Source organism: Gobio gobio, assembly GCF_949357685.1.
Source record: "Gobio gobio genome assembly, chromosome: 8".
NCBI lineage: Eukaryota > Metazoa > Chordata > Actinopteri > Cypriniformes > Gobionidae > Gobio > Gobio gobio.
The window spans coordinates 40,009,681-40,026,969 of NC_137114.1; the positions used below are offsets into that span (position 1 = coordinate 40,009,681).

The 17,289-nt window shown below is 37.8% G+C and overlaps 1 protein-coding gene across 1 annotated transcript in view; it reads right to left on the minus strand.

Annotated features, from left to right (window-relative positions):
- Window positions 1-17,017, minus strand: part of caln1 (calneuron 1) — an 85,007-nt gene extending 67,990 nt beyond the window's left edge. The window contains exons 1-2 of the mRNA XM_079823419.1: window positions 16,507-17,017; window positions 1,938-2,062 (exon numbers count right to left, since the gene is read on the minus strand). Coding sequence (XP_079679545.1) covers window positions 1,938-2,062; window positions 16,507-16,646 — 265 coding nt within the window. The 5' untranslated portion in view covers window positions 16,647-17,017. The remainder of the gene's footprint in view (window positions 1-1,937; window positions 2,063-16,506) is intronic.
- Between the last annotated feature and the right edge of the window lie 272 nt (window positions 17,018-17,289).

Sequence of the window (17,289 nt, forward strand, 5' to 3'; positions counted from 1 at the left end):
CAGCTGTAATTCACAGTTTGGACTGTTTCAGAGCAAAACCAACAAAGTCAATGACTTGTAGCAGCTCTGTATATCTGCAGATGCCCCGCAGTGTTAATATGTCACTTAAACATTCATTTTCAGGCCTCAAGGGTTCAATGTATTACTCTTCACGAGCTCCTTTCTGCTGACAAAGGCAGCTTTAATTGATTAGCCCTCTGCATCTGTCTCCCCGAATCATGATGAAGTGTTAGGGGGATGTGTGCTGCTTTGATCCTCATTTCTATTCAAATTTTGATTTAATGCCTGATTTATACATAAAAGCCAAAAACACTTCAGGCCTTCATTAAAAAGTTATTAATAACAAATTTATATATATAATGCTTAAGGGATCCGTAATTCATTCACATTCAAAAATTAATATTTTATAAACATGAACATAATATGAATTTAAGTTATATGACACTATTATCCATTAAACAAATAATAGAATTAATAGAATAGAATAGAATAGAATAGAATAGAATTAATAGAATTAATATAATATAATATAATTAATATAGCTGGCACATTTGCCAAGATGGACGGAAAAACTTTGGTTGGATGTGCATATGGATAGATGGATGCATAAATGCAAGGATGGATGGGTTATGGGCTGATGGATGGATTATGGGCTGATGGATGGATTGGACAGATGGATGGGCGGATGGATGGATGGACAGAATGGTAGATGGATGGGTGGATTATGGGCTGATTGATGGATGGGCGGATGGATAGCACAGATAGGTAGATGGATGGATGGGCAGATGGATTGGACAAATAGGTGGATGGATAGATGGATGGATGCATGGATCGGTTATTGGCTGATGGATGGATGGATGGGTGGGCAGATGGACGGATGGATGGATGGACTGCACAGATAGGTAGATGGATGAATTAATGAATGGGCGGATGGATTGGACAGATAGGTGGATGGATGGGTTATAGGTTGATGTATGGATGGGCAGATGGACGGATGGACGGATGGATGAATGGACGGACAGATGGATTATGGGCTGATGGATGGGCAGATGGATGGATGGGCAGATGGATGGATTATGGGCTGATGGATGGATTGGACAGATAGATGGATGGATGGGTTATGGGCTAATGGATGGGCAGATGGATGGATGGATGGACGGACAGATGAATTATGGGCTGATGGATGGGCAGATGGATGGATGGATGGGCAGATGGATGAATGGATGGATGGATTATGGTCTGATGGATGGATCGGACAGATAGGTGAATGGATGGATGGATGGGCTGAAGGATGGATTGCACAGATAGATGGATGGATGGGTTATGGGCTGATGGATGGGCAGATGGATGGGCAGATGGATGGACGGACAGATGGATTATGGGCAGATGGATGGATGGATGGATGGATTATGGGCTGATAGATGGATCGGACAGATAGGTGAATGGATGGATGGATGGGCTGAAGGATGGATTGCACAGATAGGTAGATGGATGAATGAATGGGCGGATGGATTGGACAAATAGGTGGATGGATGGATTATGGGCTGATGGATGGATTATGGGCTGATGGATGGGCTGATGGTTGGATTGGACAGATAGGTGGATGGATGGATGGATGGATGTAAGACAGAAAGTCTTCTGAAATTAATTTTCCCCCTTGGCCCCCTTACCATTTATTCTTTTTTCTGTCTGTTCCTCACACAAAAAAAAATCTATCATGTAGTTTCAGAAGACTTAAAATATAATGCACAAGTTGTGTAGACTCCTTTTATGGTGTTTCTTTCCTAATTTCTGGAGCTGTTGTACAAAAACAACTGTGCGAAGATGAACGCCAATTCATTTTTGAGTGAACTATTCCTTTAATCAAAATAATTATGAAGTAACCATGTTTAAAAGTTTGACCTTCATTAAATATTGTCAGTAAGGTCAGTACTCACCATCTAGCTCCTCCACAGAGATGCTGGCGAGCTGTTCGCTATTGCTGTGTTCGGACAGTGAGCGACTCAAGTAGTTCCCCTTGTACAGCAATCCTGCCGTCACATGGTGGAACGGCATCTTCTCCCTGAGAGAGAGCACAAGAAAATGCTGAAACAACCAGACCAAAAGACACATCAATGGTTTTTACAAATCATACATTGCTAAAGATCTATATTAAACTATAATAGAGCATGCTTAAGATGATTATATGAAAATGACCAGTAATGTCTCAGGAAATGTCTCCACAGAGGGCTCGTTCGTTATCACTTTGTTCAGTAAAGACCATTGGAATATTTATATGTTCGGCTACACTATTAAGTGAAAAACTTGTTATAAAAGGATGCGAAGGCAGTTTCAATGCATATGAAGCATTATAATTAATGAAATAAATAGCCATAAAATGGCAAGCTATTAAAGCTGAAAGCGTACACCGTCCCTCTGAATTACCCTTGTGTTTATGAACATATGGGTGGAGTCTCCAGTGTCTATGAGAGAACAGTTATTGTTCACCGGTGTTTATTGTAGTGTCATTAAAATCTTGCTGACAGTTGCAGATTTCCCCTTTAATAACAGAATTTTCTCACATATAAAATAGTGGTCTATACCAATATGTGCTTTTACAGTGGGGAGAACAAGTATTTGATACACTGCCAATTTTGCAGGTTTTCCTACGAACAAAGCAGGTAGAGGTTTGTAATATTTTATCATAGGTACACTTCAACTGTGAGACACGGAATCTAAAACAAAAATCCAGAAAATCGCAATGTATGATTTTTAAATAATTACTTTTCAATTTATTGTATGACATAAGTATTTGATCACCTACCAACCAGTAAGAATTCCGGCTCTCACAGACCTGTTAGTTTTTCTTTAACCCTCTGATGCTCTTTGGTCATTTCTGACAGGAACATTTTCTGTTTTGAAATGTTAAAAATCACAGCTTCATTGGAATGATGTGAAATTTGGACTTTTCTTGCATTAGGTATGTTAACACACAAACAAATTGGGGTCATGATTCGAGCATGTTAATTGGTCGTAAAAAAAAAAGTACCGTTCATTGTCGTTCAATGACCGACCATAGGAAATTAATGGGAAATCGGCAAAAACACAAAAATTCACAGAATACTTGTGTGTACAATCTACAAATCGGCCACAATGCTGAAAAAAAGTACACAGCTGTAAAGGGATGACACTCTAAAACATCAAGAGTGTGATATTGACCCATCCGCTCACACACACACACCTATGAAAAACTGAGCCTATGAACCACATTTGGAATTTTTTTAAATCACAGCTTCATCGGAAAAATATGAAACTTGGTGACTTTTCCAGCATTAGGTATGTTAACACAAAAAAAAATTGAGGGCATGATTCGAGCATGCTAAGTGGTCGTAAAAAATGACTCCCACTTGTGCTCTTTGGTCAAAAATGACACCCATAGGAAATGAATGGGAAATCTGCAAAAACACAAAAAGTCACAGAATTTGTTTGTGTAGACTGTGTACAATCTACAAATCGGCCAAAATGCTGAAAAAAGTACACAGCAGTAAAGGGGTGACACTCTAAAACATCAAGAGTGTGATATTGACACATCCACTCACACACACACGCACGCACACTTATACACAAACACACACACATTTATGTAAAAACTGAACCTATGAACCACATTTGGAATTTAAAAAAATCACAGCTTCATCAAAATGATATGAATCTTGGTTACTTTTCTAGCATTAGGTATGTAAACACACAAAAAAATTGAGGGCATGATTCGAGCATGCTAAGTTGTCGTAAAAAAAATATACTCCCACTTCCACAAAAATGACACCATAGGAAATGAATGGGAAATCTGCAAAAACACAAATTCACAGAAAAAATCTATATTTCTAACAAAAAAATACAACTTAATAATAAAAAGTCTTTGAGATTTTTTAAATATATGTTCAAATCCGTCAACAAAAAATCATTAAATGTGTTCAAAACAGAACTAGGGAATTCTCCATAGAGACCTCTAGTGATTACAACCATGGTTACATGATTTCTTAAATAATTCCAAAAGAGGGTGCTAATTTGCCTTCAAAAATATATATTTTGAAGGCCTATTCTCTATTTTAACCTGAAATACTGCAATAATAAAAATAAAAAAAAAGTAAAAAAAAAAAAAAAATTGTATAATTTTCAATGGCAAAAATAGACCATAATTATTGCATAGATATTAAAAAATACCATCAAATAATCTCAAAATACAAAATTAAAAAGAAAAAATATTATTGAAGAAAACTAAATTGCATTGGTTTTACTGAGGTGGAGGAAGTTAAATTTTTAGGTGTCCGGTCACTTATGACCGGGAAGACAACCAATGCAACCCCTAAACGAAGAGCACCAGAGGGTTAAGAAGCCCTCCTGTTCTCCAATCATTACCTGTATTAACTGCACCTGTTTGAACTCGTTTCCTGTATAAAAGACACTTGTCCACACACTCAATCAAACAGACTCCAACTTCTCCACAATGGCCAAGACCAGAGAGCTGTGTAAGGACATCAGCGATAAAATTGTAGACCTGCACAAGGCAGGGATGGGCTACAGGACAATAGGTAAGCAGCTTGGTGAGAAGGCAACAACTGTTGGTTCAATTATTAGAAAACGGAAGAAGTTCAAGATGACGGTCAATCTCCCTCGGTCTGGGGCACCATGCAAGACCTGGTCAATGACCTGAAGAGAGCTGGGACCACAGTCTCAAAAAAAAAAACGTTAGTAACACTACGCCGTCATGGATTAAAATCGCAAGGTCCCCCTGCTCAAGCCAGCGCATGTCCAGCCCCGTCTGAAGTTTGCCAATGACCATCTGGATGATCCAGAGGCGGAATGGGAGAAGGTCATGTGGTCTGATGAGACAAAAATAGAGCTTGTTGGTCTAAACTCCACCTGCCTTGTTTGGAGGAAGAAGAAGGATGAGTACAACCCCAAGAACACCATCCCAACCGTGAAGCATTGAGATGGAAACATCATTCTTTGGGGATGCTTTTCTGCAAAGGAGACAGGACGACTGCACCGTATTGAGGGGAGGATGGGGCCATGTATCGCAAGATCTTGGCCAACAAACCCCTTCCCTCAGTAAGAGCATTGAAGATGGGCCATGGCTGGGTCTTCCAGCATGACAACGACCCCAAACACACAGCCAGGGCAACTAAGGAGTGGCTCCGTTAGAAGCATCTCAAGGTCCTGGAGTGGCCTAGCCAGTCTCCAGACCTGAACCCAATACACTCTAAAAAAAAGGTTCTATATGGCACCAAGAATTGTTCTTCGTCGTAATCATAGAGGAACCACTTTTGGTGCTATATAGCACCATATCTTAACATGTTCTGTATATGGTAGCGGTGCTATATAGCACCTTAATCAAAGAACCGGTCAAGAACCTCTGAAAAAACAAAATTGGTGCTATATAGCACTTAAAAAGGTTCCCCTATGATTACGAGTCAAGCACCATTTTTGGTGCCATATAGAACCTTTTTTTTTAAGAGTGTAGAAAATCTTTGGAGGGACCTGAAAGTCCGTATTGCCCAGCGACAGCCCCGAAACCTGAAGGATCTGGAGAAGGTCTGTATGGAGGAGTGGGCCAAAATCCCTGCTGCAGTGTGTGCAAACCTGGTCAAGAGCTACAGGAAACATATGATCTCTGTAATTGCAAACAAAGGTTTCTGTACCAAATATTAAGTTCTGCTTTTCTGATGTATCAAATACTTATGTCATGCAATAAAATGCAAATTAACTACTTAAAAATCATACAATGTGATTTTCTGGATTTTTGTTTTAGATTCCGTCACACACAGTTGAAGAGTACCTATGATAAAAATGACAGACTTCTACATGCTTTGTAAGTGGGCAAACCTGCAAAATCGGCAGTGTATCAAATACTTGTTCTTCCCACTGTATAATGGCTGATAGCAACATTGAGAGACTAGAGTGGATGATGGACAATCTAATGCAGATATAAAATATATAATATACTGCTGTTCAAAAGTTTGGGGTAGGTGAGATTTTTTTTAAATACTTTTAAAAGTTTCTTATACTCACCAAAGCTGCATTTATTTAATCTAAAATATTACAATTTAAAATATCTATGTTGATATATTTTAATGTATTCCTGTGATGGCAAAGCCAACATTCCTCCAGTCTTCAGTGTCACATGATCCTTCAGAAATCATTCTAATATGATGATTAGCTGCTCAAGAAACATTTATTATTATTAATAATAATGTTGAAAACAGTTGTTTCATATTTTTTCTTCATATTATTTTTATTTGAAGTATTTATTTGAAATTGAAAAAGACTTGCCAACTCTAAACTTCTGAACGGTAGTGTATAATAAAATGTAATATAGCCAATAAGATGTATGATTTTTAGATGTATTTTCTTAATTATTCATTTATTACTTTTACAATATTAACTGAAAAAATATTTGAAAACATTAATAATAATGAAATATGATATATCATTAAATAAATCTAGATTACATTTTGTATCTGACACAAGGTGGAATGGCCTTTTCTGTTCATCACTCAATCGGATAGAGTTACAAGGCAATATTCTCAAAATAGCTAAATAATGGACAGTATATTGATCATATCACTCAAATAAACAGAACAATTCTGCATACCCAAAGCAACAGTCATTTTACTTAACAAAAATATGCAGAGTTCATGAAGTCAACATAATTACAAATCAAACTGGAACTGCTCCTTATATGGAAATCTCTCAGATATCGTGGTTAGCATGAGCAAAAATTCTCTATTAATTATTCAGCACAGTCAAAGCCATGGGAATCATTTTAATACAATTCCATCAGATAGAGATGTGAGACGGAGTTTCTCTGTAATTGGGCTCCATGTTGATTAGTATGAAGTGAATGCCTTTCGAAACCGTGAGTTTTAAAAAAGGCGTGAGTGTCAAAAGCCCACTCAAAATGCACAGCACTCATCCTGCAGGCCGTTTCAGAGATCAAGATGGATTCGGTGCATACCAAGTACTCCCACAAACAAACCCACTGAAGGCTTTACTGTAGTTTTTGGCTCATGGCCCATGTGACAGCCGCTAACCATGCACTAGCCATTATTAAAATACACCCAAAAATAAATATAAATCAAGCTTTCAACAATAGAAGATTGTCTAAATTAGCCTTAGATTTAAAGTACCAGAGAAAGCACTACTGAGTCCAGTTAAAGAGGTTGAGTGCACTGGTTCATTTTTTATTTTATTTGTTTACAGGAGATGTGCACATTAATAAACATGAATGTAAATGTGCCAGAATTAGCCTAAATGTTTTTCATCTGTAGACCCTTGACAGAAATGTTAAAAAGTCAACCTAAAAACAAGAACAGAGCATCATATATAACACACACAAAAGAGAAAAATGAAAGAGAGAGAAAAAAGAAACAGCAAAAATTGGAACAAACATACAACCCCAAATCAGAAAAAGTTGGGACAGTATGGAAAACGCAAATAAAAAAATTAAAAAATGATTTCTAAATTTACTTTGACTTGTATTTCATTGCAGACAATATGAACACAAAATATTTAATGTTTTGTCTGGTCAACTTCATGTCATTTGTAAATATGCATCCTTTCCTGTCATTCAGACCTGCAACACATTTCAAAAAAAGTTGTGACAGGAGCAATTTAGGGCTAGTAATGAGGAAAAATGGTTAAATAATGATGTGATTTGAAACAGGTGATGTCAACAGGTGATTGTAATTATGATTTGGTACAAAAGCAGCATCCAAGAAAGGTCTAATCCTTTAGGAGCAAAGATGGGCAGAGGATCGCCAGTTTGCCAACAAATACGTGAGAAAATTATTGAAATGTTTAAAAACTATGTTCCTCAAAGAAAGATAGGAAGAGATTTGGATATTTCACATTCAACAGTGCATAACATAATTAAAAGATTCAAGAAATCTGGAGGAATTTCAGTGCGTAAAGGACAAGGGCGCAAGCCTAAGCTGAACAACCGTGATCTCCGATCCCTCAGGCGGCACTGCATCAAGAATCGTCATTCATCTATAAGCGATATCACCACATGGGCTCAAGACTACTTTGGCAAACCTTTGTCAAGTACCACAATACGTAGTTACATCCACAAATGCCAGTTAAAACTGTACTGTGCCAAAAGGAAGCCCTATGTTAACAGTGTCCAGAAGCGCCGTCGACTTCTCTGGGCTCGGAGGCATCTGGGATGGACCATCACACAGTGGAAACATGTACTGTGGTCAGATGAATCAGTATTTCAGGTATTTTTTGGGAGGAATTGACGCCGTGTGCTCCGGACCAAAGAAGAAAAGGATCATCCAGACTGTTACCAGCAACAAGTCCAAAAGCCAGGGTCTGTCATGGTATGGGGTTGTGTCAGTGCCCTTGGCAAAGGTAACTTGCACTTCTGTGAAGGCACCATTAATGCTGAAAAGTACATAGAGATTTTGGAGCATAATATGCTGCCTTCAAGAAGACATCTTTTCCAGAGACGTCCATGCATATTTCAACAAGACAATGCAAAACCACATTCTGCACACATTACAAAGTCCTGGCTGCGGAGGAAGAGGGTACGGGTACTTGACTGGCCTGCCTGCAGTCCCGACCTGTCTCCAATAGAGAATGTGTATGCGACAACGAAGACCCCGTACTGTTGCCCACCTTAAGACTTGTTTACAGGAAGAATGGGACAAAATTACACCTGAAACACTTCATCACTTGGTGTCTTCAGTCCCTAAACTTCTTTTAAGTGTTGTGAAAAGGAATGGCAACATTACAAAGTGGTAAATGCTTTACTGTCCCAACTTTTTTTGAAATGTGTTGCAGGTCTGAATGACAGGAAAGGATGCATATTTACAAATGACATGAAGTTGACCAGACAAAACATGAAATATTTTGTGTTCATATTGTCTGCAATGAAATACAAGTCAAAGTAAATTTAGAAATCACTTCTTTTTTTCTTTTTTTTTTTTGCGTTTTCCATACTGTCCCAACTTTTTCTGATTTGGGGTTGTATCACATAAAAGCACAGGTACATGATCCCACGTGAAACATTAACAGGACATTTTTGTCTAAACATATATTGTGCTAAATAAGTCTAAAATGTAAAAAAGGAGGTAAAAAGAGAAAGATAGCGACAAGAGCAAACTAGTAAGACACTAATGTTGACAGTGCTGATTAGTAACTAACCATTTTCTTAGATTACATTTAAAAGCTGCAGTCCGTAACTTTTTGCTTGATATAAGAAATAATCATAGAATGTAGATATAACATAGCAGCCTCTGTTGACATACAGTATCGTATAAATCTAAAATTTGACAGATGAAATTTAACCCCTTTACAAACCTTTTTAACTTGAGCCTTAAAAGAAATTGATATGTGTTTTTCTGATGCTACTGATATCTAGAGAGCAATGTGCCCGATTTAATTCTGATATACAGTACATGGCCAGCAGCGTTGGGGAAAGTTACTTTTAAAAGTAATTACTCTATGGAGTTACTCCCTAAAAAGTAACTAAATGCATTGCTTAGTTGTTTTTTATGGAAAGTAATTGTTATGTTACTTTTGCGTTACTTTTTCTCACGTGGGCTGGGCTTGCTTCTTGTTTTTTGTTGCCCTTTCACACCATAAGTTAAATGAATAAGCCTCAGGCAGAAGGAAATGCAAATTCACACCTGTACAGTAGAGGGCGCCGCCGCTCAAACCTATCAACTGTGCTGCCATTCTGATTTGCAGAAGAATAACGATGCTTCCCAATTCACATATGATCCATCCTAAATAGTATTCGAAAAAATAGTAGGGGAGAGCAGGGACGAAAGTACAATTTTTCAGAAAATCGTAATTTTAAAAGATAATGTTTTAGACCGAGATATATTTTTGCTGTGGTCAATAACTCACAAGTGTGGTCTATCAATAGCAGGTGGTATTTTGTACAAATGTAGAACGACTACAGTATAATTTCACTTTGAACATAAGCTGCACATTGTTACTTTTGACCCCATCAGGTGGGACGAAAGTAACACAACAATACAAGCTAGATTTTTTGGTGCTACTCTTGTTTTTATTAAACATACCTGACTATGACCTTGTTAATATGTAACTGCAAACATATTTTGTCCTTTATCTTTGCAAAAAAAATATTAAATTACATTTTCATTTTATATGTTAAAGTTCATCAAATGTTTCAAATGAAATATGACAGTACAAACTTGAATTGTTTAGAATATTTTTTATTTGCAATGTCAATCTATTTGATACGTTTTTTTCTTCAACAGTATGAACAATATAAAAATTAAATTAAATTAAATGTGCATAATATGCATTATATATATATAATAGCGGGACAAAAGTGACAAGTGTTACTTTCGTCCCGACAGGAAGTCCTGATTTAAACACGATTTACTTTTATACTGAAAAACTCTGAAAAGACAAACCTTCAGGGTGTGTAACAGCACTAAATAACCCGTAGATTGATCATTACTGTGACACATAAAACAAGAAACACAACTTGTAATTAAAAAAAAAAGTAACGCTTCATTAATTTACTTGCCGTACTTGAAAACTGTATTTCGTACCTAACCGCGGGAAACGAGGGCGGAATCACATTATATTTGGCAGATCCGTCATGGGTTGTGTGCTGAACGTGCTGTCATAGCTTGGAATGCAAATGTATTCAGGGCTCGGAGAAAATCGCGTTGTTACTTTCGTCCCGTGTTACTTTCACCCCGGTTCTCCCCTACCGTAGTACGTCCCTCATGTTGAAATGAGTTTTCCAAAGATACCTGGATCTAACGGCTGATATTGCCCACAACCCATTGCGAGTTGTATGAGGATTCTATTAGAACTACAAACACGGATAAAAAATGTTTAAAAAAAACTACAAACATGGCAGATGTGCAAGACTGACGGTTAATGCCGCGTTCCAGGCAACCTGTAACCAGTTTTTCCAACCTTCTACCAGTGAAAGTGCACTGGAACGGCAGTCAAATCCGTGACTTCCCACCCGTTAACTGAAAGTTTACTTTATAAAGATTTAAATATGGATATTTTTCTTACACAAACACATCGATTCGCTTCAGAAGGCCTTTATTAACACCCCAGAGCTGCATGGAGCAGTTATATGATGGGCAGATGCACTTTTTATGGACTTCAAAAACAGAGCAACTATTAATCAAATTCTAATGCTTGGATTAGCCTAGCCTGGAAGATTTTATTCATCTGAAAGAAGAATGTCATATACACCTAGGATGACTTGAGGGTGAGTAAATTATGGGCTAATTTTCATTTTTGGGTGAACTATCCCTTTAACCCCAACACTGATGGCAAGTATATGGACTTTCCCTAATAACTATATAGGTTGTATTTTTTTCTGTTCCGTAATAACTACCTGCATGTAAAATCAGCAATATTGTGAAATACTATTATATTTGAATTATAATTTATTCCTGTGATGCAAGGCTGACTTTTCAGCATCCTTATGTTATAACTGGAGTCTTCATCTCATGTGAGCGTAGATGATTTAAACACTTTTTCGTTATGCGTTTCTTTATGTGTTACTGTGTTGACATTAAAAATAATTTTAAAATCTCTCTCTCGTCTCTTTCCGGCTGATTTACAGACAGACCTCCCTTCAGCAGAGCTAAAAGTTGGCCTTCCTTCAGCACTGCTGGTGTCCTGTACAGGAACGTAAAGCTCTCATGGGGACAATGTGGTCACCCAGCAGGTTAAATACCACAACACCGTCAGCAAAGAGCAAGAGAGAGAAAAGCCACTTGAAGTAGCAGTCAGCATGAAGGGGCATGAGGTTCCAGATCACAGACTACGCTTTGGGATGTGAGCCCACAGTCACAGTATGTGCTGGGCTACAGCCAGTCACCAAAGCAGAGGAAAACACATACAGCTTGAGGCTGTAGTAGCAGTCTGCTGAAGGACATAGCCCATGATGGATGGCAGACCCTTGTAAAATATGAATGCTGCTTTAGGACAAATGTAGGAGACAGGGGATTTGCTCTAATGGGGCAGCTGATTGGGATACAAAGCCTTTAATGGTCTGAGCGTCTGGTTCATGTCCTGAATCTCTCTGTCGATTGCGGAGATGTAAATGCCTTAATTCAACACTTCAGATTGGACTCTAACACTTCAGCTACAGCATAAATATCTGTAATTATTCAACAAAAAATATTTATATATATAACAATTTATTTGGAAAAGAAATCATTTGTAACATTATAAATCTCTTTACTCTCACTTTAAATCAAAATGTCCAAGCGTACTTCTTGCTGAATAAAAGTATACATCAAAATGACAGAATTATTTGGCAAAAAGGCAAACTACAGCTACAGATTTTATACTATGCAGCAACCAAAAAGCATTGACTACAGCAATAAGTTCTTAATATTTTGTTGGTTCATAATTTCTTTGCATGACAGCCTGGCCAAAAATGATATCCACACAATTTCACTATCACAAATAAAATGATTGACTACAAGCAAAACTAAGCCATATGATTACAAAATCTTTAAAAAGAAAAAGTATAATATTTTTATAAAGGGTGAAAATGGCAATTATGTGTATTAAACGGTTTTATTGCACACCTTCCAGCCAATCAGAATCGAGTATTCAGACATACCATGTTATAAAAACACTTATAACAGGCTCACAGTGAATCAGGGTAACACGATTTGGAAGAAGGATTGACAATGTATTGTTTTAAATTTTGAACAAAAAGTTACATAGTGTACCTTTAATAAAGATTAATGGCTGAAATTATGAATAATATATATATATAATTAGCCTAGAGCTGCACGATTCTGGATCAATTGAGAATCACCTTTTTTTTCAAACAGAGATCGCGATTCTGATCAGACAAACTAAACTAAACAAAATGTAATTTACTAGAGACAAATGTTAATTGCTAGCCTGGATGCCATCCGAACTTAGCCCCGCCCACAACATTTGAGTTTGGGAAGTTCGATCTGGACTTGATCCGTTGTGGAGCAACCATGCCCAAACATAAGCTGTTTGGACCAATCAAATTGTCAGGGCGGGCTTTAGACGATGATGGACAGATGATAAACAGTAACGTAACCATCCACGTCACCAAAGAGCGCTTGGGTTGAATTTGTTCTAATCCTAAACAGAGAGCTTGTTATAGTATATGCATTCACCTTCACTATTTCTCTCAAAAATGAAGATTGTGTTGGTAAGTACTCTTCTTATTTACAACACCTGCAGACATGGAAAAATAGACGGACTTGACAACACTGTGCAGTTGAGTTCTGTTGACATTTGACAACTAACGTTATGCGTCGCTCTGCTGCTCTGATTGGTTGTAAGTCTATCCAATTGAGGTCTTTCCTGGTTTGGTTGAAACACGCCCCATAATCGCAGCCCAACGGAGCAGCATCAGACTCATATTCTGACTAGAATTGAGTATGACGACGTCAGGCTAGTTAATTGCAAGCCTAGAAAAAGCCAGGGTCGTCTAGCAACTCTCCGTTGGCTTGCGAACTTGAAAAACCAAATTCTGGTCAGGCCAATCACATCGTGTATAGAGTCGGTGGGCGGACTTAACATAATGATGGCAGAGTTGCAACGGTTCCGTGTGAATTCCCTGCTAACCAAGAACGGCACTGAAGTCATTCTTAAAAAAGGAAGATGTGTTCGGAGTTTTGCCGACCAGATACGGCAAAAGTTTAATCTATCAACTAGCTCCGCTGGTGGGAAAACGCATGGGACTCAGCCACAACCCGCTTGTGATTGTTGTCTCACCACTGATAGCGCTCTGGTTGGTTGTAGCGCTATCCTATTGCGTGCAGAGGGAATTTGAAAGACAACCGTTTATCCCGCCACTCCGATTAAACCCTGCCAATGGTGTGTTCCCAGACCCAACATCTTGATGTGGGTCTGGCTTGTCAGGCTAGTTAATTGTGGCAGTCTATTTAAAATGTCGAATGACTCTGAATTCTGAGTTTATCCATTTTTTATGGTTTGAATGAGTGATTCAACGACTCAAAAATACTTAATTTTTCATTACTGGATGAATCAGCGTTTTTTTGAACGAATCTCTTGAACAAATGATTCAATGACAAATACATTCACTGGTCGCCACCTACTGGTGTAACGGTGTAATTGACACAATCGTTATTTGAAGCGATACAATATTTCAAAAGATGAATCACTGTATTAGCATCAGTGTTTATATACGAACTATAAACTTTTATCCCGGTACTTCTGTGATAATTTTAATTACTGTAAGCAAGAAATAAAGATACAGTGCGTTTGAAAAGACAGTTTGTGAAGCCGTTTCATATGCTCTCTCTGGATCAGCGGCAGCGCAAACACAGATTTGAATGTTCCGCTGTGATTTTGGTTAATTAAACAGGCTAATCGTTGTCATTTAGGAATGAGATTGCATGGGTGTTTGAATCGAGATTGAGATCTTTTAACAATTAATCATGCAACTCTAAATGAGCCTTTGGTGAGTTGTTTCATGCCAGTGAAATCCATTTCTCCATCTTTACAGGGTACTGTGTGAAAGGCTGTAAAGCACCATGTGTCAACACTTTGCACAAGTAGAGCTGAATTGGCCAAATAAATCATTGTCCCTGAAAGGGAAATAATCACAGATGAACTGTTTATGGGAGCAATTTTAATTAAAGTAATTATCACATTGCCTCCAGGTTCATTAGCACTCAAATCACGTTTTTTGCTTTCTAATAAATAACTCATAAATCATGGAAACTCATACTACACACGCAATTCATTTTTATTACTGGCTTACTACACACATCCCAATTATGAATACACACTTTAAATGGTGGTATAGAAATTGCTGAGCAAAATGAACCGTTTCCTTTTGACTACATACAACATTCTACGACGGTGTGTAAAAAGTTTGTCTGCAAAAACATGTCTCCATCTCTCTATGCATTTTTTAGATCCACACCCGTGCAACTCACTGGGACAAAGCTTGACATTCTGAGTGTGTCCAGGGGGAAAGTATGACTAATTTACCTGCAATCTCACTATTACGTTAAGTTAAGTGTACATGACACCTGCATAAAGCCAAAGGGACAAAAGTAAGTAGAAGAATTTTTTTTAAATGCATCAGTTAATCTTACTCTGTAAGACTAAAACTTTCTCTGTAGTTTGTCTAAGATTTGATTAAAGAAATTTAGATGGGTAGCTGAAAAATTGCATGGATGTCAATATATATTGCGTGGATGTGAAAAACTGCATGGATGTGAATAATACATACATACATACATGCATACATACATACATACATACATTCATACATACATAGATCAAAAGTGACAGTAAAAACAATGTTACAAAATATTTCTATTTCAAATAAATGCTGTTTTTTTTTATCTTTCTATTAATCAAAAAATAATCTATCATGGTTTCCACAAAAATATTAAGCAGCACAACTCATTTCAACATTAATAAATAAATGTGAAGTTTCTTGAGCAACAAATCAGAATGATTTCTGACACTGAAGAGAAGACATTTTAAAATATATTATATAACTGAACATTTTTATAATTTTTAACAATATTACAGTTTTTTACTGTATTTTTGATTAAATAAAAGTATTCTTGTAAATGAAAATTAAAGACCCACATTTTTTAACAGTTGTGTTAAAGAAATGGTGACCAATCAAAGCACATCTCTCCATTTAATGCAGTTAAATAGTCCTGCATGCGTTGACGTGATGGAAGATAGTTAAAAGTACAATATAGTCGCTAAATTAAGGTCATAAAACCTGCATTTATAATGACTATACAAGAATTAGAATTTATCTTATAGATTAAGTAAATCGTTTTGGGTGGAGTGCGACGTGTCATCTTGTGGGACACTGTTTGAAATGTCATCTACCCATCACAAACAAACAGGATGTTATGTTTATGAGGGATAATGGAGTGTATGGACATGAAGAGTGTAAAGGGGAGGCAGCATTGATCACAATGTGTTCAACTGTGGGCAAAACTTTCCAAATCCAACAGTGCCTCTAAGTTCCCTCGAAATACAAGCATAAAATGCGTTTCTTAAATTACAAAAAAAGAGATGCGTTTAGCCATATCTTGTTGTTCATAAGAGTCGAAAACTTTAAATGAACAAGAAAAAGTTGTCATTCTTTAAATCAAATCACAACGAGCTGTGCTTCACAAAGTCGCTGGGAAAAAAAGTCAAAATGTCATTCCACATCATGTCAAAATAACTCAATTTTCTCCGTCTTACCCTCCTACAAAGGCAACCTATGGTTCGAAGGACAGACCTGAGCATAAATACATTTCAAGTTATTAAAATCAATACAACTCCTTTCAAGCCAGTGATCACACAAGCCAAAACAGAAGCATCAAATCAGGACATCTCTAACCGTATACTCTCATCAAAGAAAACACGTTTAACATTCAGAACATATACCAACAAATAAAAAGCCAAACATGTTTCCCGCATGCCAGAGTGTTAAGATCCAGGGATGGCAGTTATGTTGCTTACCCGTACGGATCAAACTCTACAGGATACTGAAGCCCAACAGGCTCTTTCCCAGGACTCCCTTCACCACTGCTCGGGACGCACAGCCCTCCTCCTTCAGACCCCTCTGCCTGAGGGTCCGGATCCAGTTCAGTGACCTCCATCTGACAGCACACCCCGGCTCGGAGCACAGCGGGCAGGCTGTCCCACAGTTCCAAAGCCTGACTATGTCCCACCGCTGGTCCTTTCTCCGAGCAGCATAGAGCGCCCAGAAACCCCTAGTTAATATTTCAGCAGCCTGGAGCAGGTAGTCACTCATTCATCCGTTCATACATCCCTTCAGCAGGTCAGCATCTCCCTCATGTCACACTCTGGAGAGGGATGCAGTGGTGACATCGGTGGGCTCATATAGTGGCTCGGTGACATAAGTAGTCCTGCCTCTGCAGCTCCGTTGAGAACACACACACACACACACACACACACAGCTGACCAGCCCCCTGGACCGCAGCGCCACTCCTGCTCTCTCACACTCTACACCGCTCCTCCAGGTTCTCTAATCATTAGTATGTCTATCACTTTTTTCCCTGAAGGGGGTGTTGGCTGGGCACCACCTGACTTGTCAAATGAGACTAAGGGGTGGATAATTTGCCCAGAAACTGCCACCTGATTGCCAGCAATGAATTATACATAATGTTGTTTGTGTTGTTTGGAATGCAGAACTAAACATCCACATATTTTATATAAATAAATAAATATATATATATATATATATATATATATATATATATATATATATATATATATATA